This window comes from Pecten maximus, chromosome 4 (genome assembly GCF_902652985.1).
Source record: "Pecten maximus chromosome 4, xPecMax1.1, whole genome shotgun sequence".
Lineage (NCBI taxonomy): Eukaryota > Metazoa > Mollusca > Bivalvia > Pectinida > Pectinidae > Pecten > Pecten maximus.
The window spans coordinates 43,902,862-43,929,145 of record NC_047018.1 but is presented as its reverse complement, the minus strand read 5'-3'; the positions used below and the strand labels follow the sequence as shown (position 1 = coordinate 43,929,145).

Here is a 26,284-nt window from a genome sequence, read left to right as displayed (position 1 = left end):
TTCGTTTATATACAGTCAACCTGAAGGATAAGTTGTCTTTGAGTAGTTCCCCTGCGACAAATCCAAATTACCCAGTATCGAAGACCACAGACGGAAATTACGGTCCTCCTGCTAAGCACATATGCATGGCCTCTAACCCTGCCAATCCTGCATTTTGGAGAGGGACATTTACTAGTTCAGCAAGAATACAGAGAATCGACATTGAATTCAAAAGTGCTGGTGAGTCGTCCAAGTGTACATCAATAAACTGGTCATTGTCGATTGTTTTGTGCATATGGTTGGAGTGCTGAAGTTGACGAGTCTCGTTAATTTCACTCTTTGTAATCAAATTTAAAGCTTAAAGACAACGGCTTATGATGAAATATAGAAAACGCATGCATTTCCCCATTCTGATGACGATGCTTCCTGTTATAGTTGATATGTATTCCGTGGTAACCGTTCAGTTCCCTATCATCAAGTTCTACTTCCACACATTCATGTGGCATTTTTGTAGCTTTCATGCCTTTCAAAGTTAGTTATAAGTATACCGTACTTAGCTTTCGTAAATATGTTTTCATATTAAAAGTAACGAGTGTTAACTGATGTAATTTGTCCCTAAACAATGTGTGAACTTCTCATTATCAAATAGTGAACATTTTAATACGTTTTCATTTTGAAACTTGTCTCTTCTGTCTCTAATTCATTTGTCTCATTTTCAGGTCGTGCCAATGGATACCAATTTTTCATATCAAATGGAACAGATGTACCATCTGGTATCAAATGTTATGAAGATGTGGACGCGGGCAACCCAAATGTCATTCAAAACATTACTTCTTGTAACTTAACTGGAAAAACACTGATGATATACATCAAAAATACATCTGGTTACGCGCACATGGACGTGTGCGAGGTGGATGTATATGGTAATTTATAATTTAATACGAGTGTTTCCTTCTTTTGCTCAAATACCTCTTTAATCAAATCTCTTACAACTGCTGTCAAATACTGTATCCAGTAATTCATCCCTACTGTACGACAATTCTTTTAAAACTATATTCATTCGAGTCTCCAAGAACACCTGGGTCTGGCGCCCCTAAAATGTTCCCCTCAAGGGATTGCGGGGTAGGAAAGAAGGGTTATCAGGGAGGATGTGGGTGTGTTTGTATGTGATGGTGAGAGTGAGTGTGTGTGTGTGTGTGTGTGTGTGTGTGTGTGTGTGTGTGTGTGCGGGGGAAGAGTCATGCAGGGTGTGGGAGCCATTTATTAATACATGAACAATGAAATAAAACTTTCTTACAAAAGGTAGTTGTGGAATGCAAATATACAGCAAAAGCAATAAAAATGACGTTTCAAAGATGCGACGTATTTAAAAAAAATTGTCTAAACTTCTGTAAATAAATGTAAAAATTCTATTCGCCAGGTTGCTTTTCAAATAAGTATGGTGATCAATGTCAAAACGATTCTAACTGTAAACACGGCTGTGATCCTGACAACGGAGTGTGTGATTCGCCATATTGTAACGCGGGCTGGAGTGGATCAAGATTTTGTGATCAACGTAAGTTACATAAAATATATAAGTCTATGTCAACTTTGTGATTCATACTGAAACTGCACACGATTTACATTTAAGCTATAATGAAAACAAAACAAACAAAATGAAAACTGGGATTTAAGGATTTATATTTAAGTGGAAATGACCCGGTGAGTTTAAGTTTAGGTACATGTATACAACGCTGTCTGTGTTTCTGATATTATATTGCTCTGTTTTCAATCTAATATTTAATCACATTTTTCTTATGAAAAATCACCAGCACGGTAACAATAAACAGTTTTAATATGTACAAACTTTACCTCTGAAATATTTACTTTTGTTTAAGCTTGTTCACAAGTTACATTTGGAGAGAACTGTCTACAAAGATGTCATTGTAAGACGCCGGGGTGTAACAGTCAGACCGGGGTCTGTCTCATACCGGGCTGTCAGGCTGGTTACTCTGGTGCGAGCTGTAGCCAGGGTGAGTAAACATTTTGGTTCCGTATTTACACTCAATACGACCGTTTATTTTCACTAATAATTTACAAATTTAAAATGCTGTGACTAACTGAAGTGAACAATATTAAACTTTGAAACATGTACACTACGGTTCAATAGTATAATCAAGCAAATAAATCTAATGTATCTGTATGTATGTATTATTTATCAATTATGGATAATGCACCTATTGTTTTGGTCGATATGGTCTTATTCTCGGTATAAAATGGCAATCAAAATATAATTTATTTTGAATTAATTTTCACACATTGAGACAAATAAATAACAAATATGTTACATTTACTAGCGCGGTTCAGACCATCTGGAAATTATTTTGACCCCTCCTGCTAGTGTTTTAATTAATATACAGTGATAAATATGACCGCAAACAAGAAAATATTCTTCGTATAGTATTTATAATGTTTCAATTGGGTACAATATCCTTCAAATAATCCATCTTGATATATTGAAATAGTAGAACAGTTTCGTAGTCAAGGGATAAATATGAATCTATCTGCTACCGATTTAAAAATCGATGTGTACTACAGTTAGCGATTGGTCAAGGAAGAAACGGAATTATGTGTTATATATCGACCTGCACGTGACCATCACAGCAAAGGGAAATGTTTACATGAATAATCTCATGAACTCATAAACTTATTTTATGTTATGTTCGCTTCATAATTACCTAAATCAATTATATTCGTGTTTGATAAATCACTCTCAGTGTTATTATTACCTATAATAGGCAGTTATAAACATATAGGTCTCTGTTATTTTGTATTATCTAAGTCATTAATACAACGTCATTGCGCATGCGCATGATACGTACCTTCTGTGTGAACTAAATCTTCAACGGTAAATCTTCTACGGCAAAAATCTTCAACGGTAAATCTTACACGGCAAAAATCTTTAGCGGCAAAATCTTCAACGGTAAAAGAAAAAACCTTTAACGGCAAATCTTACTTTATCTTTAACTGTCGAGTATGGCCAGGTGATATATATCTACGTCTACGGTAAATCTTCAACGGTAAATCTTCTGCGGCAATTCTACAGCTACAGCATATCTTCTGCGGCAAATCTTACACGGCTAAAATCTTCAGCGTTAATAACTTCAACAGTAAATCTTACACGGCAAAAATCTTTAACGGCTAAATCTTCAACGGTAAAAACTTTAACGCAAAATCTTCAACGGTAATACAGACTTTAACGGTAAATCATACACGGCAAAAATCTTTAACTGCCGAGTATGACCGAGTGATATATATCTAACTCAACTGTAAATCTTTAACGGTAAATCTTCAACGGTAAATCTTCTGCGGCAATTCTACAGCTACAGCATATATTCCGCGGCAAATCTTACGCGGCACAAATCTTTAACGGTAAAATCTTCAACGGCTTATCTACAATGGTACGCCAATCTTGCACGGCTTTTCATTTCCCGCGCAAGTGTTATTATTTCTTAGTTAAAAATCTTGAACGGAGTCGGGGGTCCCATACGGCTTCCCATAGGGTACAGTCTTTACTCGTGTATTTATTTTGACATCCCTATGATTTAGGTTGATAAAGCATGATGTATTTTTTATTCAGCTTGTATAAACACAAGATTCGGTGAGAACTGTTCCAGCGAATGTCACTGCAATACCCCAGGGTGTGATTCCGTATCAGGTCGCTGCACTATACCCGGATGTGCTGCAGGCTGGAAGGGGGAGACTTGTAGTACATGTAATTACATATCTGGTTTTTATTCAATTTTTCAGAAAAAAACAACAACAAACAAACAAACAAAAAACCAATGCTGTTAGCCTCCCACTGTATTAGATAGTTGGTATGAGGAACATTAATTCCGTTTATTAACATAATACACTATCACAGGGACTAGAAAATTAGGAATTTTTATAATTTATATAATCTTTGCAGTGAGATATATTCTTATAGTTCCACATAAATACAGCTTGCTGCAAAAACTCAGAGCCAATATACCGACAAAGCTATAGCTGGCTGAATATGTTGTTTTTAATCATATCTATATAGTAGTGAAATCCATTTCACAACAAATGTATTGCGGTGTGCGGGGACTGGCGATACAACAGGGGCAGTATACCGGGGACGAATGTACATGTTTATATACTGAGCAAATATTCGAGGGAGTTAAACAGGAGAATCATATTTCTGTAACAAAGAGTTTACGTAGTGACCAAAGACCTAAGGATAGATAACTTTTCTTTCTTTATTAGCTTGTTCCGAAGGAGAGTTTGGCAAGGGATGTAAGGTGCTTTGTCATTGCGCTGAACCCGGATGTAACAAGGAAAATGGAATTTGTACAAAACCAAATACAGGGTGTTTGGCTGGCTGGAATGGTACCACCTGTAGCCAAGGTAAATAAAACACATTTTGACGAAATTGTGTTCTTATTACATTATCCACATACTAAACTCCTACATAACTACATATTAATTTCTGAATTTATTCCAGAGTGCGTTGCTCCGTATTTCGGAAACAAGTGTGCCTCACAGTGTAGATGTAGAACGCATGGTTGTAATCATATTGATGGGACATGTTCAGTACCCGGATGTCAGACTGGGTGGATGGGGACGTCTTGCTCAACGCGTAAGTGCATAATTATAATGGACATCATCATGGCTACAAAATGCTGGTTATCTGTGCAGTTAAAGTGTTCTTTGTAGCTTCACCATGCATATTCCTATTACATACTGTATTCTTACTTACTTCGCCACGCCATCACAAAATGTACTGCTAATAATGTATCATATATGTAATTAACTTGACATTGTTTACCAACGCAATGTACAATATGTAATAAACTTGACCACGTTCACCCCTATTTCTGTACAATATGTAATAAACTTGACCACGTTTACCCCTATCTCTGTACAATATGTAATTAACTTGACCACGTTCATCTCTATTTCTGTACAATATGTAATAAACTTGACCACGTTTACCCCTATTTCTGTACAATATGGAATTAACTTAACCACGTTTACCCCTATTTCTGTACAATATGGAATTAACTTAACCACGTTTACCCCTATTTCTGTACAATATGTAATTAACTTGACCATGTTTACCTACATGATGTACACTATGTAATTAACTTGACCATGTTTACCACTATTTCTGTAAAATATGGAATTAACTTGACCACGTTTACCCTATTTCTGTACAATATGTAATTAACTTGACCACGTTCACCCCTATTTCTGTACAATATGTAATAAACTTGACCACGTTTACCCTATTTCTGTACAATATGGAATTAACTTGACCACGTTCATCCCTATTTCTGTACAATATGTAATAAACTTGACCACGTTTACCCCTATTTCTGTACAATATGTAATAAACTTGACCACGTTTACCCTATTTCTGTACAATATGTAATAAACTTGACCACGTTTACCCTATTTCTGTACAATATCGAATTAACTTGACCACGTTACCCCTATTTCTGTACAATATGTAATAAACTTGACCACGTTTACCCTATTTCTGTACAATATGGAATTAACTTGACCACGTTTACCCCTATTTCTGTACAATATTTAATAAATTTGACCACGTTTACCTACATAATGTACAATATGTAATAAACTTGACCACGTTTACCCCTATTTCTGTACAATATGGAATTAACTTGACCACGTTTACCCCTATTTCTGTACAATATGTAATAAATTTGACCACGTTTACCCCTATAATGTATAAATGTTATTAACTTGATCATGTTTACCTACATAGTGTACTTGTATTGTAGAGCCACAAGCTTATTTGATTAACTATATAATTGATTAGATGTGGTTTCACTATCCTTACCCACAGAATGTTCTCAAAACACATTCGGAGAGGATTGTCTCAACACGTGCCATTGCAAGACACCCGGATGTAGCCGTTTCGATGGGACCTGTACCTCGTCCGGTGGTTGTAGCGATGGATACGTTGGTATCACGTGCAGCACACGTAAGGATCACTATAAAATAGGAATGGAAATAATTGCGTGCGAAGTGTTTTCCTGCTTCTAATCATGACATAAATTAAGTTCACGTATGAACACATTAATATATCATCAAATCGGTTTAATGTATTGAATTACGGAACACCGTGTTCTTTTCAAAAGTCACGGAAGTTTTGTTGTGAAATTTTCTACTCTGATTTAATTATTTGATAACCATCACTACTTGAATGAAAATCGGTTAAAATCATAATAAAAAGAAATGTAATACTTTTTAAATTCTCTGACGTTCTTGTAATACGAGAAGAAAACATGTAGAGGAACAACAATAAGCAGCTATAAGGAGATTTTCGAACAGTCACGATATATTTTACGGACCATTTAACAGTTTTAAAGAGGTCTAAGAGGGCCACGATGTCTTTCAATACACGTTTATATTAACAACGATATTTCAGAACCAGTCACGATAACTTAAAAAAAAAAAAAGAAAAAAAAATGATTTAAAAGTTTTGCAGCTCTATCAAACTGTATACATTTAAAATCGCCCTTTTTATGTGAGTGTTCTCTTAAAGCGACAATATCTGTAAAAATCACTGTTGGAAAATTGGAAAGTTAAATATGTCCGTATCCCTTCTTTGAAAATATCTAAAACCGTGCAAAACAACAACATAACAATTCGGTAGGCCCTACAAAAATGCATATATTACCGACCTGTCTATCACAATCACGTGACTCTATTCGGCTTTCTACGTGCATCATTGTTTACAAACATCAACCTAGGTAAAAACGTTTTAAATCCAGTTAATATATATCTATAGGGCATTTTTAGAATATAAGCACGTGTACCGCTTTATCTTAAACCCGTTTCACTATTTATCAAAAGAAATCCCGGTTTAATGAATATGAAATCAACAGTTATAGTCGCTTTAAAATATGCAGTGTCACCGACAGAGAGAAACTGTTATCAATTTCAATTAAGAATAGGCCTGTTTACTTTAGGCTATTGCCACCCTGTAAACGTTTGAGCTTCTCTTTTTAAATTAAAAAAAAAATCAATCGTATTTAAAAGAAATATATCACGGTCCGCCACTTATTTGTTTATGAGGTCAGTTTTAGCACGTTATTATTGTTGTTTTCCTTTGTTGATATCAATTCCATATATTTCTATATCCATTTTATACATTTTCATGACAAGCACTGTATACAATGTCGCGAATGTATCATCTTTTATTATATGAAAAGTTATATTTTATCAGAATGCACACAAGGATATTTTGGTGCTAATTGTACGAAACAATGCCATTGTAAAGACGTTGGATGTAGTCATGTGACAGGAAACTGCTCTGCATCAGGATGTCTTCCCGGATGGAAAGGACATACGTGTAGTGAACGTGAGTATCAGGCTTGAGAGGAAGATACGTGTAGTGAATGTTGGTTTCGTTTGGCTTATCTTTTTAACGTTCTACCAACAGCCAAGGTCATTTATGGACGGCCTCCTGTGCGTGCGACATGCGTGCGTGTGGTGAGTGCTTATGTGTGTTTTGGGAGGCTGCGGTATGTTTGTGTGTGAACCGGAACTTTTGCCGATTTATAGTGCTACCTCACTGAAGCATGCTGCCGACGACACCTAGCAGGACACAGAACCAAAAGCCTTCCTCACAGGGGTGAACGCTCAACTAAAAAGACCTAAAGTGAGGCATTGTCAAGGGATATATAAGGAAGAAGAAAGTTGTTAAGAAGAGAAAAGATAAGATCCCAAATTAAGTCCTCTCTTACGATCGGGTACAATTCTCACGCCCTACCTACAGGGTCTGTGAACGTGATTATTTGAATGGAGAGCAAGGTATGTGTGGTGAATGTGAGTATGAGAGTGGAAATGTAGAAACATAAGTGAACATGAGTATGAGACTGGAGATGAGCATACATGCTGTGAACGTAAGTATCGGGTTGGATAGGTAGATACATGTTGTGAACGTAAGTATCGGGTTGGATAGGTAGATACATGTTGTGAACGTAAGTATCGGGTTGGTTAGGTAGATACATGTTGTGAACGTAAGTATCGGGTTGGATAGGTAGATACATGTTGTGAACGTAAGTATCGGGTTGGATAGGTAGATACATGTTGTGAACGTAAGTATCGGGTTGGATAGGTAGATACATGTTGTGAACGTAAGTATCGGGTTGGATAGGTAGATACATGTTGTGAACGTAAGTATCGGGTTGGATAGGTAGATACATGTTGTGAACGTAAGTATCGGGTTGGATAGGTAGATACATGTTGTGAACGTAAGTATCGGGTTGGATAGGTAGATACATGTTGTGAACGTAAGTATCGGGTTGGATAGGTAGATACACCTTGCGAACGTAAGTAACGGGTCGGATAGGTAGATACGTGTAATGAACGTGAGTATTAGTCTAAAGAGGTAGATATGTGTATTGAACGTAAGTGACAGGTTGGAGTGGAAGATACGTGTAGTGACCGTGAGTTCAGGCTGGTGAGAAGATACGTACATGTATAGTGAACGTGAGTATGAGACTGGAGAGATAGGTGCATGTAGTAACCGTGGGTATCAGGTCGGAGAGGAGATTCGTGTAGTGAATGTGAAACTCATACTGGTGAGGAGATACGTAAAGTAAACGTGAGTGTCAGACTTCAGAGGTAAATACGTGTAGTGAACGTGTTTAGGAAGATACGTGTAGTGAACGTGTTTAGGTAGATACGTGTAGTATACGTGTTTAGGTAGATACGTGTAGTGAACGTGTTTAAGTAGATACGTGTAGTGACCGTGTTTAGGTAGATACGTGTAGTGAACGTGTTTAGGTAGATACGTGAAGTGAAACGTGTTTAGGTAGATACGTGTAGTGAACGTGTTTAGGTAGATACGTGTAGTGAACGTGTTAAGGTAGATACGTGTAGTGAACGTGTTTAGGTAGATACGTGTAGTGAACGTGTTTAGGTAGATACGTGTAGTGAACGTGTTTAGGTAGATACGTGTAGTGAACGTGTTTAGGTAGATACGTGTAGTGAACGTGTTTAGGTAGATACGTGTAGTGAACGTGTTTAGGTAGATACGTGTAGTATACGTGTTTAGGTAGATACGTGTAGTGAACGTGTTAGGTAGATACGTGTAGTGAACGTGTTTAGGTAGATACGTGTAGTGAACGTGTTTAGGTAGATACGTGTAGTGAACGTGTTTATGTAGATACGTGCAGTGAACGTGTTTAGGTAGACACGTGTAGTGAACGTGTTTAGGTAGATATGTGTAGTGAACGTGTTTAGGTAGATATGTGTAGTGACCGTGTTTAGGTAGATATGTGTAGTGAACGTGTTTAGGTAGATACGTGTAGTGAACGTGTTTAGGTAGATACGTGTAGTGAACGGGTTTAGGTAGATATGTGTAGTGAACGTGTTTAGGTAGATACGTGTAGTGAACGTGTTTAGGTAGATACGTGTAGTGACCGTGTTTAGGTAGATACGTGCAGTGAACATGAGTATTATTAGACTGGAGAGGAGAGAAGATACGTCGAGTTAACGTCAATATCAGGTTGTAGAAGGGATAAAAGAATGTTAAGTGAATTATCAAGATTTAGACTGACGGGATAGTGTTGTGAATAACACCTTTAGGTTTGGGAAAAAGATTGAGATTGATAGCGTAGGGGATGTGAATATCAGGCTGTGGATGAAGATTGAGACAGGATATTGTGGTGAATTTTAGTATCAGACTTGGGTGGAAGATTGAGACAGGATATTGTAGTGAATTTTAGTATCAGGCATGGATGGAAGATCGGGACAGGATATTGTGGTGAATTTAATACCAGGCTTGGGTGGAAGATTGAGGCAGGAATTTGAATTCCATGTCAGGTTTTAGGGCGTTAGGGACAGCAGTATGATACTGAAGAATATATACTTTTTATTGTCGGAGCAATTATGGAAATCGGGCAATTACTTCACACAAAAGACAATGCAGTGTTCACTTTGGCTATGACACTAACAACAGAAGCACAGCAAAATACTTTTACATTTTGCAAACAATGCTGATTTGTCTAATATATTCTCATACAGAATGTCCAAGCCTATTGTATGGGCAGGATTGTAATTCCACATGCGGACAATGTTTGAACAAGACGATATGTCACCACGTAACAGGAGAATGCGCACTCGGGTGTACAGATGGTTACTTTGGCAAATCCTGCCATTCAGGTGAGTCATACAATAGGCGTTTATAATGTAATAGGATAAGCGGGTACCGATGTTTGTAACTTGTCTACCTGATAATGGACTGGTTTTTATCATGCTTGAGGATAGTGTTAAGTTGTGAAATATCCGTTCATTGATACTAATATTAATGCAGTCAAGAAGTGGTCCTTTCATGATTTCGGCAAAAAAAAAAAAAAAACAAAAAAAAAAAATAAGAAAAAAAACAAAAAACAAAAAACCTATCATGTGTGCTTCAGACTTCATCGTTAAAGAAATTTCGACATTTAAGACTATAAATACTATTTTGTACACAATAAATCTGTCAGTTAGTGATATCAACTTCGTGCCAGAGATAAGAGAATTCATTTGAATATATTACAGATAGCCCGGAGTTGGACGAGATTGAAGCTGCGGAAGGTAGTGGGGGTGTGATCGGGGGAGTAGTGGGTAGCTGCGTGGTTGCCATCGTAGCCGTCGTGGCAATAATTCTATTAAAGAGGTAATTATCATTTAAATCATGTAAACTACAAATCCAAAAACACATTCTATGGCAAGTGAATTGCTATGTCGATATATTAGAAGGACTTCATTGATAATCAGCTGAGGATAATGCATAAGAGATATTCATTGTGTTACAAATAAACATTTGATGCAGTGATCTGATCAGATTTGATGCATTTTGATGTTACAGACGACACGAAACTTCAACCAGAAACAAGTACAAAGAAAGCGTGAGGGATCCTACTGATGACAATGTCACTGTAAAGAGTAAGTATTAAGAGTGTAAAATAATTTCTAAAAAACTCTTTTCTGATGGTGAGTTCTTTAAGGGTGCTATTCAATTAATTTCCATAAATATATCTAATTTTACATACGAAATTTATCTGATCACTTATTCCTTTGATCTGAAAAAGAAAACTGTCTGAAATATGTCTGTAACATATCTATATAATGTTTAATTGGCGTATGTTCTATTTTGATCGAGCAAAGATTGATATAGCAACTTTCATTTCCTTAGTATGACGACCAGAATGTCTGAAAACGAGGGTAATGAGGTTGGAGTTTAGTTAAAACAGTTTTTAAGCGGAACACTTCAAAAATGGCGATTTATATACAGTATATTGCACCTTATACAATACTGACCGACTGATTCTTGTGTTTTTGGCAGCACATGTTCCACAAGGATATTGTACCTCACAATGGAACAAGCCCATGTATTATCAATGACTACCTGTTATAGAAATGGTTATTTAAGTACATGTACTTGTACATTTTTGTTTAAATAGCACGATATTATTTCAGACCATCAACGTGTGTTTTTTTTCTCTAAATCTGTTGGAAATGTATTACGATTAATCTTACAGACAATGTGGATCTAACAGTACTATGTAACTTCATGTTTTTGTTTAAGTGCTACAATGTTAGGCAGTCATGTTACATACTGTATTATTGTTAAATATCACAGAGCTAATATTTTGTGGTTGTCCCAGTCGCAACTAATTTGATGATATTTAATTTCGCGCAACCGCGCAATGGAAATATTCTAAGAGTATACACTTGTACATTTGATTTGATTTTCGGGGTATATTGAATGACCGCATATATAGTGAAATTAACATCCCCCAATATTACCAACTATACATAATTTTACCCACAAAAAATACACGTTACAATTTATCAGGAATATAGGAAACAAATGTATGTATGATATAAAAATAAAACGAACTTTTTCGTTTAGGAAGGCTCTGCCAAGGCCAAATTTAAAGAATAAGTGATCAATATTCGGCAGGTATTCATGAAATAATTTTCATTCTCTAGCATTAAATCTGCTCAATCATGTAATTTCGCTTAAACCATGCAATTTTAGTTAAAAAAAAGAAAGTTAAGAAGTAAAAAGAAAACCCAAAACATCGAAAATAATATCAGATATCAGATTTATCACAAAAAGTACCTGAAGTACCTGACCATTAGTAAGAGCTCAGGAATACGGGTTAGGCACATCCATAATAGCTTTCATCGGCTGCATCTTCAATCTCGGGGATTATTTGTTTGTCACATTAATGAGAACGAATACAAATATCAGCAACATGAGTTACACATGAGCTTACTATAACGAGATTCATTTTTAGCAGAGGAAAATAATCCGCGGGAAAAGATCTTAAGCGAAGATAATGGAACACGTTCGAATTCACGACCGACCGAAGACAATATCGTGGATGAAGAAGAGACTATCTACATGAACAATGCTCTAGATCACCAATGATATTGACATGGCAACTCCTATATCTGTACAAAATTTCAGAGCTATCGTGGAGACAAAAGAAGTTGATGGGCGGCTGAATACGGAATACCAGGTAAGAGATAGTATCTTAATTTGAAAAAAAACCCTTTTCAGATAGAGAAAGCCTATAGGGACAGAAAGGCCTCTTTTCGTTAATGTGTTGTGAATTTTTTATATATATTTTCCTTCACAGGGAATTGTTTTCCCCTTTATCTATATAAAATTATCCATAATGTATTTATGTGTTAGGATATGAAGGAACATATCCAAATATTCAGTTATCAATATTAACAGTTTGTACATTGTACTTGTTTTATTCAGCTTTGTACCTTTCATGTATTACTAAATAAGTAAGTGTTTAATCAATGTAAATGTCTTTATGATCCATGTGAATCTCTTTGAATACCCATTCACAAATTTAATTAAATAATGCAGTTTATGTAGTAAGTTAAATTTGGTATGATTACGTCATGTGCTATATTCATATCTAAAATTGCTATGAATTCCCTTCGTTCATTTTAGACTTTACCACATGGTGCTGTACATCCTCATGAAGAAGGAAAGAAAGAATTCAACGTTCCCAAAAATAGATTCATATCGACATTTCCATGTAAATATAAAACAAATTTGTTTTACACAGTTGAAGTAAAAAAACAAAAACAAAAAAACAAAAACAAAAAACAACAACAAACAAAAAAACAAACAAAAAAACCCATAAATGATAACGATCAAAATGTTGAAAAAAACCCAGCATTATTCTAATACAAATACATCAGTGTAATACTGATATATATATATATTAGTAAATGCACGCTTAATATCAATACCGTTCATAATCATATGCAGTGAATCACTGCTAAAGTTCAGTGATGCATTGCTACTATATTGTTAACGAATAACCAGTTTGGTGTTGATGTTTTTTATAAGTGCATAAGCATGTTCGGATTGATTATTTAAAAAAAATCTCATTCCTGTGTACTTGTAGCTGGGTAACAAAGTCCAAAACCATTTCCATTCCAAAAGTTTGACAAAGAAATGTTAAAAACGTCCTTTTATAGAGTTTATCTTTTTGTGAAAAAGAAATTAATGGTTTTCTACGCAAAATTGAAAATTTAATTAACAATATCGTTAAAAATAACTAAAACAATTTCTGCTATTTAATCAGATAGACAGCATATCTGCATTCAGATATTTGCAAACAGAACGAATATGACACTTTAAAAATACTTTTAGGGCATTTGTTCATGTGCGCGGCAAAATATACTGAAAATGATATATCATTTTTGTCACCCTGCTGTATGGGAGTGTTGCAGTATATAAATCATACGATATATAAGGAAGGATTTATTATTTATTCTGATTTGTATCCCAATTCCATTTTTTTTTCATTTTAAGATGACCACTCCAGAGTAATATTGACAGACCGGCAGTCAGATCCTGGATCGGATTACATCAACGCAAACTATATTGACGTAAGATGTGATGGCACATACATATAAACACGTATATTAAGGATATCAAATATTTAACGCATCTGTTGTATCAATATCTTATCGAAATAAGTTAACATGGGCTATAAATATATAACTCATTAAGTCATTCTGGGATATCAAATTAACGGTAATTTTCTTGACAGAATTAATATTTTCATTCCATTTACGTTGATGTTGATTTTTTTCTGAAGTTTTTGTCAACAAACTATTAGCATACTATAATTATATTTAAGGGTGTATCCAGACCAAAGGCCTACATTGCATTACAAGGTATGACTTTTCCCTTCCGTCTAATACGATGATGTATACATAAACACACAACTACAGGATAATGCGTGAACTTTATTATTGAGACATGAATTTTTAAGTGAAATATATTTAACATTATAAAAGCGAACATTAATGTAAGATTCTGATCATATTTCTATTATATAACAATCCTTGCAAATATGTTGTCAAAGCTTCTCCGATAAAAATACTGAAATTTTACAAAAAGGCAGCTTTCCTTTTTAATTTTTTTTTTATGACGACATAGCACTGTAAATGTTTTATAAGAAATTGATTTATGTAGATCCTATGGTTCTTACCATTTATGCATGTTCAGTTGGTATATCATATTTTTTACTTTTTTCACTTTGTATGAACATACGATTTTAAAATTCATATATATATATATTTCAAAAACAAATAACTTTAATGACTCGATGAATGACTAACTTACCTACACGAAGTCTTGTTTAAGATTATGACTAATTGCACTGGACGTAATGGACTTAAAATTCGAAATAAAATGTCAATGAATACCTGCAGGGCTGATAATACTTTAGAGACAGTTTATTCAATGCGAATTCTGACGAAAAAGAAAACACGGCTGTGCATTTTCAATGCTATAAATACCTCGATAAATATCTCCTTTCTGTATGATATCTTGATCAAGAAAACACGAATAATTAAATCCGACAATGGCTATATATCAGGTTATGGCATTTGTTTTATAGGTCCTAAGAAGAAGACTGTCGAAGCATTCTGGACGATGATTTGGCAGCAAAAATGTCACACTATAGTTATGCTTACTAACCTGTATGAAAATGGACGGGTAAGACCTACTATGATGATAATTATAGAATATGGCTCGAAACGTATAAATGAATATCAAAGTATATCGATAGATGCATTGGATTATTATGTATTGCACTCATATGCATGACGTATGTAACCATTCGATTTAGTCATGAAAAGAGGCAAGGATTCATTCTCGTTGAGATATACATTTGATACTAATGAAAGATGATATATGCAGGTTTATTTAACATGTAAACTGTTCATAATCTATGTTCTCGATCAAACGCTGGGCCGCGGTGGCCGAGTGGTTAAGGTGTACCGACACTTTAACACTAGCCCTCCACCACTGGGTTGCGAGTTCGAAACCTACGTGGGGCAGTTGCCAGTTTCCAGGACGTTAAACAAAAACAAACAAACCAAAATCGATCAATCGCTTACATGCTAAGTAGTTCCGTTATTATTTTCTAAGCAGCGGTTAGCAAATATTTTCATCAAATGGCATGTAAATTGATGTGATTATATGTGAAAAAATATTATGGAATGTTAATATGTACCAAGGTACTCAGTATAACATTATTTTTGAGTAAAGAATCATGGTTGACTTGTACTAAATATTTATCACTGTGCCTATGATTTATTCGAACTAGTAATAAACATTCTACCCTCGTTACCTCAAAGTCGATGGGGCAATGAAGAAAAGCTTATTCCGAGCATATTTTATATTCAATTGTACCGTCGTAGTCTAATGTTTACTTCGAGAATCTTCGAGTTATGAGAGTTCGAGAAAACGAGCTCGAGGTTTTACTGTATCCTTATTAATCACATAATTATGTCCTATACATTCTCACTTACTATTTACATCTATACATGTTATGCAAAACTATTCATGAATATTAGTCGCTTCTTGATTACAAAATAATCGAAACAAAAGGCGGAAAAAGCTTGAGAAATGATAAAAACAAATTAGAAATGATGTTTAAATAGACAATAATTAGTTTAAGCGGTAGGATAGATATATCAATTCCATTTTTGTTTTTAAGGGAAAAATACCTTCATTCTATATCCCACAGCTTTAAGAGTACATAATTATATCGTTTACATATAAAATCTTTTGAACTATTTTCGAAAAAAAAATGCATATCTTTTTCTTATTCTTTATCAGAACAAGTGCCACCAATACTGGCCCGATGTGGATGACCCCCTGAAACTGGGGGCATTTTCCGTCCACCTGAATACCGAGAAAGAGTACGCCTTTTACGTCAAAAGAGTTATGGTGCTGAAACATCGAAAAGTAAGGGATGGTATTGATCTATTACTATCAGGCGAAAAGGTGAACTTGCAGATATAGTTTTAATTCATACCTGTTTGAAACAAGTAGTTTTATTGGTTTACACTTATCAAATAACATATTTTGTGTAACATCACAGTTGATTGGCTATAACATCTGTTTGTAATTTCGTTCTTCAGTGATAGCAATGTAGACCGACTTCAGAAAGTGGACATCAAATGGTTTTGTGTAAGTGTGCATTAGAAATAAAACAAAAGCGTAAAGAGTGTAAAATGTGTAAATTAGTATATGTTATGTAGCACAAACGTTTGTCAAACTTATTTTGTTTGAATCATACAGAAAAACCAAGAACGACTTGTTTGTCAGTTTCACTACACAAAGTGGCCTGACCACGGCATCCCAGATGTGTTTGAGCTCGTCATGTTCCATCGACATATACAACGCTCACGAATACCGGAAGATGGACCACTGGCTGTCCATTGCAGGTACAAATACGAATGAGTGGAACTATATTGTATAAATACCAGTTTTTCCAGGTTTTCTTTTGAAAATGTCTTGTTCGTGCAATGCATACCGTTTGAATACTTGAAGTTATCTAGACACCTCATGTCAATGCACACTGCACTGCCGATAGGTTGTTGTGACCTTGACCTCAATGTCAAAGGGAAAACATAGCGATATTTCATTAATTAATTTTCCAGGCGATTATTTAAACACCATTAAAGAAATTTCAGTGAATGTTTTTATATACCTTGTCACCTACTGACGAAGTATCATTTTTAGTCATTGGATCAATGCAATCTTGACCTGAGGATAAAAAAATGCAAAGATATATATATCAACTTATAAGTTAAACAATCTAGTTAACATTAGATGACATATAGGTTTTCTTAAAAAACTTCAACACAGGGTAGTTTTGTTTTTGCACGTGTTTACCAAGCATGCTACGTGGTCATGTTTACATCTTTACGAAGAGTGACAAATGTTCATAAATTCATGTCTTAAATATATTTGAAAGTTACTTTTTTTAAAGTGTTTTTTTGAAAAAGAAGATAATTATATGTCCATTTTTATATCTCTTATTTCCCTTCTGGGTTTCCAAATTTTTCGGCTTTGGCCCAAGCATCATTGACGAGACCTGGAAGGACAAAACAACTGTATAATACATTCATATATTCACTATGCGACATTGTTTAATTGTACTGTACATCTGCTGAACATAGATGTTCCTTTGTAATCATTAGGTTGTGTATAAATAGGCCAAAACAAGTAAATTGTACATTATATTCCAAATAATGTCATATAAAGAGCTCTTTCGTCTTGATAGGTCTCCAATGCATGCTGGGTATATCCTTTTATATCATAATACTTTTCTTCAGTGCCGGAATAGGCCGAACAGGGACTCTGATTGCACTGGACTCCCTATTAGAGGCAGGAAAGAAAAATGAATCCATAGACGTCCATGGATATGTGTTGACAATGAGGAAAGATAGAATGAACATGGTCCAGACTGTGGTATGCTTTTGTAATAAATTTTGACGATAAGGTTATAAGGTCATGACGTTGAAAAGTGGATATGATAATAGAGACAAAAAATATAGATAATTGATTATAAATATTGCATTATACATCAATATTACTTATTACATATACCTATGACATTATACAGGGCTATGTTTTTAAAAATTGAAATCAAAACTGTATCTCAAATATTCTTTTCCCTATAATAACTAGGAAGAATTCCACGTACATATTTGCAGGATCAGTACAGAGTGATCCATTTAGCGCTCATAGAAGGATTTACCTTCCCTGACAATATTCAAACAAAGGAAGATTTGATCAGCTACGAAGAACCCGGCATATATGTTGTTCCTGCAAACCAGACACAGCGAAACAAAGAATACCAGGTAGATTATTGATTATTTGACAATCTCCCTTTTAAAACATTTATACCTGAAGCACAGACTGACGATTTATGCAATTTATGTTTCAGACTCTTCAAGACATAAATACAACCAGTGCGAAACGTTTAAAATATGAAACAGCAAAATCTGCTGATAACAGAGCAAAGAACCGTGACATGGAAATTTTACCAGGTACATATTTAGGCGCTCAGTGTACGAAAGTCGGTTGGGACCATTTTCGTAGAAACTCGAAACTAACGCGTTATATCACGAATATATATATATATATATATAGATAAAAGAAGTTTCCGATACTTTTGAAGAGTATTGACATAAGGCACGACAGTTTAATGAGATTGTATAGTGTTTCTTTTTGGCTGCTGTTTATTCGTATTTGTTTCCTAGTGATAGTATTAGCTTGGCCTATCCCAAGTTAAAATTTGTTTTAGCAATAGTAGATAGATTTGTTCTAAGCTATTCAACACGTTAACGATATTAACGTAAGTTTCGCGATATAACGCGTTAGTTTCGCGTAATAATGCGTTAGTTTCGCGTAATAACGCAAAACTTTCGCGATATAACGCGAGAGTTATTATTTTCTTCATCAAAAATGGTCCAAACCGGCTTTCGTATTCAGTGTATCGTTCGTTATATTAAACCTTGTATTTTCATTATTTTACATGTATCTCATGCTGTTAGATTAAAACACCATTTGATAACGTCATCACTTTTTGACGTCATCGATCTCCTTGCAACAGCTTCGAAAGCCGGTTCTGATCCCCTGTGAATAAGGCGCATGCGTGTGGAAGTATATGTTTCTTTTTGGCTGCTGTTTATTCGTATTTGTTTCCTAGTGATAGTGCTACCTCACTGAAGCATTCTGCCGAAAACACCTTGTAGGAACCTTATCCGGTCACAATAAACTGACAACGGATAAACCAGTCATGCTGATCCCAAAATGCTGGCCGATATTAGCAAATTTATAATTCACTAGGTTATAGCGTGACCAGGGCACAGAATACAAAGCCTTTGTCACAGGGATGAATGCTCAACTAAAGACTTAACATGAGGCAGTGTCAAGAATAACACTAGGAAAACATTTTTTTTGTAAAGAAGAGAAATGTCCAAATTTGATCATGTAACGGGGTAAGAGAACAATCCGTACAACCTACCAACAGTGCAGACCTAATAGAGAGGAAAAATAAGACAGAGCTGTAGCTATCTTCCTTATCGAATTATTGATGTATCATTTAACAAATGGTACAATAACATAGCAATGCGTGCCTGCTTAAATTACTTTGTATTCTTCCTAAAATCAAGATGACGCAACATGTGTTGTGAGACTATGATTCAATTTGATCAAGTGGTCACTATTGTGACTTTGCTGATATAACTAGTATAACAGTGCCATTGATGGTCTTTAATTACTTAAGTTAAACTGATTCCCTTTTTTATAAAAAAAAAGATCAGTTTTCTTGTTAGATTCTTCTGTTAGCCATTGAATAGAAATGCTGAAATAGATTCATGCTTTTCATCATTAGAAGTGTAAACGCAGATATTCTTTTGTTTTTACAGCCGACAATTACAAGGCTCCTTTATTCTCGGAGATGCCTACGGGAAACTATATCAACGCTGTCAAAGTTCCGGTAAACGTCATAGTTATGGAGATGTTTCTATAACAATCGAGAACACCCGTTATCTTTATTAAAATGGAAGAGATTTAGTTTCCCTGTATTTCAAGAGCGTGCAAGATGTTTTGGGAATCATTCGAGTGATAACACGGAGACAATAATCTTAAGAAGACTACTAAGTACTATAACAACGATGACGTTTTTGGACTTTTGATCCAACATGACAAACATTGTATCATTTAAATATTATAAAAAAACATGACATTCTGGCTTTAGAGAAGAGACATATTTATTTTTCTAATACCTCATCATATTGTCCTGCTGCTTGTAACAACTAATATGCATATCTACAATAAACCTTCCGTTATCCGTACTCTTTCCGCCTGTCTCCAAATCTATGAAACCCTGAATATGATAGTCTTGCTGTTTCACAGTATTTTTTTTTGTCACAGTTGTCACAAATTTGCCTTCAACAGTTACATGTATTAATCAATCTTGACCAATGTAAGTAAATACATGTTCACATTTAAGAGACATGATTTATCCCAATTATATTTGTAATTGCGGTTATTTATGTTTGTGAAATTGTAGTTTTTGAAATTTATGCAATTCTATTTCACACAACAGGGTTTCCGAAACCACCTCAAGTACCTCGTGACACAATTTCCTCTTAGAGATACAATCATGGATTTCTGGACTCTGGTGACTGATTTTTCCGCTAAAACCATCGTGTGTTTAGAAGAATTTGGAAGCGAAAAGGTAGGTTAAAATAAATTCTCTTGTGTTATCTTTTATATAGTTTTCCTTACGGAAATATATGTACGTGCGTAGATATGTCATAACACTAAAGTATGTCTTTATTTTCAGCTCTCTAGAAGTTTCAATCCTTGAGGGGTTTGGATAAAAAACAAACTTCAAACATTTGTAATGGACGACTATGATAGCTAGCAGATGTTGATTTTCAACCAGCAGCTTTCTGCTATTATTGAAGCGTTGGTAATAGAAGTTCGTATAACTTGTTGGAAAAAAAACATATATGTATATAAAGTTACAATACTATAGATCTCATCAGACAATCAGTAAAACCCGAATCTTCATTACCGGGGCAATAGTTAAATAACGTGTTTGTGATACTTTTCACTAACACATAAGCGGACAGGAGAAAGTGCTAACTTCATTAAGAAAAAAGTCAGCGTAAAAAACAACACCAAACACCAAACACTAAATACACGATCCTACTTATTATTTGAATAATAAAAGTATGATTTTTATAAACAACACTGTTTATTTAGATGTCTAAATATATAAGAAACATATCAGGGAATGGACTGCACGATTCTGTTATTCCATTCCTGTCTATTCAAATGCGAGAGTTTTTAAGAGAAAAAAAAATATATGCAGTAAGAGGAGAAACATCTCTGATCTGAATGAAAAAATAAATCAATTCGCTGAATTTAGAGATATTTTTAATGTGATCATGTATTTATAAATAGTGTCATCTAAAAAGCGTTATATATATACTCGGCAGGAAATTCAGTGGTGGCCTGAGAAATCAATGGTAAAGTACGCCGGAACATTTGAGGTACGGACTGTATCGGCGGATACGTGTACAGACGATATCAACGCATCCTTGCTGAATATAAAAGACAAGGTTTGGCGTTATCTGTTGTTTTTGTTGTTTAATTTTACGCTTGTTACATTCACTTTCTTAAAAATGCCGTATCATATGTAGACTAATCAATGTATGCAAACGCACCCCTTTCTTTGGTGTAAATTTGCCTTCAATAGAAAAAAAATGTACTTTTTATAATGATATTAACATGAACTTGATATACCCTTTTTTGCACGATACATTTTAAATGTGGACCTATTTCAGAAAAATGACAACACACATTATGTAAAGCTGTTCCAAGTGAGAAATTGGGCAAAGGATGCATCCATTCCTACTTCTGAGAGTGTTTTGTGTAAACTTCATTATCTGGTTGAAGCATGGTTGATGTCGAAAGAAGAGGGTCCAGTGGTTGTCACGTGTCTGTACGTTTTTCATTTACTTCTAGTAACTACAGAACTCAATATTTAATATTAACTTACATAATTAACATTTTTACACCGTCATATAGAATACAAAATCAACGATTCCATGATGACAAATATGGTAAACTACATAAAATTTTAGAAGACATTATAGAGTGACTTTTCAAGATTATTTATAGGATGTGTTTGCTGTTTTTAGATGATAAAATGGTTAGGCTATTTTTTTTATTAAGGGACGGTGCAAATCATTCTGGTCTATACTGCCTGATCAGTACAATGCTAGAGAGACTGGATTCGGAAGCAGATGTCGACATGTATGCTACGACGAGGCAGCTACAGATAAGGCGCCCACAGTTCATAGCGACACTGGTAAATATCCTATCAGTCGAGTGTATTATTAATAAGGACAAAAAGTAAATGGGAGCACCCATGTTTTATAGTAAGACAGGTAAATTTTCCGTCGGTCGAGTGTATTATCAATAAAGCAACCCACGTCTTATTTTAGGAGAGGAATTCGAAGTTCCTGTTCATTAAGGAAACACATACGTGTATGACTATATGCCGACTGATCTATTAAATATATTTATACTGATACAACTGTAGAGCTGTCCGTGAATTGCTTATGTTATTATATTCCAGGACCAGTACAGATACGCCTGGACCGCATTAAAAGCATATATCCAAACCACAGGCAACGATGAGTGTGCAGAGGAAGCAGTTTATCAGAATACCAGCTGATATGCCAGACCTGTTCTTCCGAAAATTCTCAACAGGAGAAAATAGTGATTGTATTGTGGCCAATCGAAAACTGGAACGACGTTGTTTGGTATATATAACGTGATACAACGTTTAGCGAATAAACTTATAGATCAGTATTACTTTGGCAGAGTTCGGAGTTCCAGGGGAAATCCCATATTGTAGGAGAGGTGACCCACACATTGTTCATATTCGATCAGCTTTTTGAAATCGCTGCAACACCAAACAATTGAACAGATTATACCAACGCACAATTGGTGGACAATACGAAATCACAGGCCCAAACACTTATTTGTTTCTTTCCCTGTCCATTGTTTTAACCAATGGTATTTCTGTATATGATCATTGCTCAAACAAAGACATCTTCATCCAATATGTCTGATCAAGTTTTATTTCGGACTACGGAACTCCCGCTCTATGGTATTCAGTATACAACATGTTTTCCTGTTGTATACCATGTGTATTTACAATGAAGTTAGAAAAGAGTTTTGGACCCACTTGAAGTAGTAACAGTTTCTTTGCTCGTTGTGTAGAAAAGGAAAGATGAAATACCGCAATGCATGTGTAGGCAACCTTAAGCCTATCTGAAATGCCACAACGCCTGATTCAGTTGAACTTATGAAAATTGGAGCAAATTATCTTTGTGTTTACAAAACATTCCTGATGATTGAGTTGCGATGTGTTTTTCATATTATGCAAAAATTGTTAAAATTTGAACATCTTATTTTAAAAAAATGTTCACGTATTTCATTACGGAGCAAACACAGGATCAATTAGGAAGCGATATCGTTTCAAATATTTCATTGCGATGATTTAGCGTGTTAATTTACTTTTGTATTTTTTGACTTTGATATCTATAACTTATTTGTTACTTTTGTGACTTTCGTTACTTTTACGCAGATCATATCATCTATTGAAGTAACGGAACATTTATCTAGATGTTAAGCATTTTGATTCCATTTTCTGATTCCACTTTTTAAAGGATGTTGTAGCCGTTTGAAAACACTTTCAATGTGTACTTTTTTCATTCATAACATAATCATCAAACTGTCATTATTAATCATAATCTCACTTGATAACCATTGGATGAATTATTAACGTACTAATTACAATCTAATCCGATCTCAAGTATGAAATGTTTTAGCAATATCAAATCTTATCGAAATATAATTTTGTATGTTTTTTTTATTTATATGTTATTGAATTATGCAATTTTAATTGTGCTATACATCTGTATCTCAGTCAGCTCTGCATCAGGAATTCCACTATGACGGGAATTTTTCTGTGTTGATATATTTTATCACAACTACATCATATCATATGAGACTAACAGAATGTTACATTGTCCGGTACAGTGGGCAGGGTATCTCAATCCGAGTGAGTGAAAGAGTTTGGCTAGCCAGCACATGGCAAGCCTCGTTCTGACCAGCCATACTCTTTACAGTCTTGAGATGTTTGATTTTCTCCAGAATACCGAACAAACATAACAAATTGAAACCTTTTCATCGCGCCACGATACCAAGTCCCGTGCCACCGAAAATGTAAATTTGCGATGTGGATAAGCTACATAAAATGATGACGTTACGCCATTGTGAATGGGTTATAGCGCGTGCCAATCGTCTTTCTCTAACCCGTGTGAGATAATCTGATCCTATTCGCAGCAGAAACGGGATCGCCCTGTGAGATATGCGAAAAACAACCCACTCTGATCTGAACTGACAACAAGATATACATTGTTTCCGGATCTTCTGACAGATTGTTGACATATCCAGGAGACAAACTGTCCCGTTTTTTTGGCTATTTTTGTTTTTTGTTTTTGTTTTAATTCATACCAAGTTGATTATATTAATGAGCTTATCAGAACAGGTCACATAGACCGTTCAAATATATTCAGTTTCACCTATAGATAGTGTGTTATTCTTAAATAACAAAATCCAAAAAAATCTGATAAACTGATAAGGTCGATCCATAGTTCCTGTAGAACTTAAAAACAGGCGCTACGGACTCGTCGACATCAGTTGCTTTCCTTGATCTTCAAGTATAACGTAACGTAATGTAACTGACAGGGAGATCTCACAACAACACAATGGAGAGACGCAGGTTGATTAAGACCATGGTAAAGTGTTATGGTCGACACATCATGATATCATTTTTACTATTTACTTTTGCTACATGTATATAAAACTTTATAAAGTCAGACGTGTTTGATGCATGTTGATACGCCCTAGTTTTCTTTTTGAGAATATGACTCTATTCGGATTTCACATAAATTTGCACGGTGAGTGTTGTCGATGAAGCAGAAGACACTTTACCCTTCTGCTAATCTCGGTCTTATTTATTCGATTTGATATCATGTTTAACTTATATACTATATATCTGAAATAATAATAAAAAAAATACTGAAACAGCTACGTGTTCCCCTTGTCATTTACCTGTAATATCTGAAGTATCACTGTCGGTGGCTAACTGCCTTTCACCTAGGCGGCAGAGGTTCGATTCTCGGTCGGACGTGAACAGGACCCACAGTAGCATCCATTACGCGCTCCAATTTGGGCCAAAACAGTGATTAATATCAGTTAGTGTAACTTGCTTCAAAATTGTTGTAAAATAGATCAAGTTAATCTTTGATATCACAATCTGCACCGACAGACCAATCACAACATATGATGTTCAGTAGGAGTGGTAAAGTGATCACAAATCATCCGTATATTTCAATGGGTTACGTGTATGTTTTGGCATATACAGTAGTAATACAACCAAAAGTCGCTCCGCGATCAGTTTGTTTGTTTGGTTGTTTACTGGGCTTATTGCCTGGTGAACAGCCAGGGCAATTTTGAGCCGGGGTCTCTTTGTAGTAGTTGGTGACTACGTCACTGATCACAAACGGGATGCCCGTGGCAAGCCATCAAGTGTCTTACCCAAGGACATATCCACGAAACCAAAGACCGACTATTTTTCATCTTCCCGAGAAACACAAACCGATAAGGAAAGGTAGCGTCGAACCGCGCACCTTGGACCTTCACCTGAGTTTACGTGGCCGGCGCTCTAACCGTCTGAGCTTTCGTTTCGGGAAAGCATGTCCCCACGTGAGAGCACACGGTTGTCAAGGCCATTTCTCTTCGTGCTTGAACTTCAACATATGTTACAGACAACATGGAACATTTAAAGAATGGTACCTGTGAGTTTTGAAACCGATTTGAGCTATTGGTTTTGAAAACGTATAAACACCAGGCTGAAAAGTTACCAGATATCGTATTGAAATGATTCAAGCGAGAACCCTGAAGCATGTAAATTGAACCGATCATATTTTTTTAAAAACATCGCTGTAACGTGACTGCCTGTACTAGTTAATTGAGAATGCATCAAAGTTTTGATATAAAACTTTATTTAATCTTCGACAACGCTGAAAGCGCAAACAAATTTAAATAGCGAAAATTGCACACGAAACAGTAGGGATTTCGCAAAAATAAAGAGATATACAACGATAGATTAGTTACTATAAAATAACATTATTGATATAAAAGTGTGGATGAAATGTATTTTGACTACATGTAGGCGGTCGGTGTTTCTTTTCTCCAGGTAGCCCGGTTTCCTCCCACGGTTAGACCAGTTGAGCGTCATTCGAGGTCATTGATAGGAACACGATTACGTTAATA

At 35.2% G+C, this 26,284-nt stretch overlaps 2 protein-coding genes across 2 annotated transcripts; both read left to right on the top strand.

Annotated features, from left to right (window-relative positions):
* The first annotated feature begins 419 nt into the window (after positions 1–419).
* Positions 420–12,442, top strand: LOC117326568 (protein draper-like). The gene is made up of 9 exons (XM_033883326.1): positions 420–510; positions 699–902; positions 1,400–1,534; positions 1,857–1,991; positions 3,599–3,733; positions 4,246–4,386; positions 10,561–10,678; positions 10,871–10,947; positions 12,309–12,442. The coding sequence occupies exons 1-9, from the start codon at positions 420–422 to the stop codon at positions 12,440–12,442; spliced, it is 1,170 nt and encodes a 389-aa protein (XP_033739217.1).
* LOC117326179 (receptor-type tyrosine-protein phosphatase kappa-like) lies at positions 12,339–25,035 on the top strand. The gene is made up of 16 exons (XM_033882819.1): positions 12,339–12,533; positions 12,983–13,070; positions 13,856–13,932; positions 14,187–14,223; positions 14,952–15,049; positions 16,178–16,306; positions 16,643–16,788; positions 17,683–17,818; positions 18,064–18,210; positions 18,297–18,399; positions 19,783–19,853; positions 20,466–20,597; positions 21,367–21,489; positions 21,715–21,872; positions 22,106–22,241; positions 22,512–25,035. The coding sequence occupies exons 1-16, from the start codon at positions 12,450–12,452 to the stop codon at positions 22,608–22,610; spliced, it is 1,764 nt and encodes a 587-aa protein (XP_033738710.1). The 5' UTR covers positions 12,339–12,449; the 3' UTR covers positions 22,611–25,035.
* Positions 25,036–26,284: the final 1,249 nt, after the last annotated feature.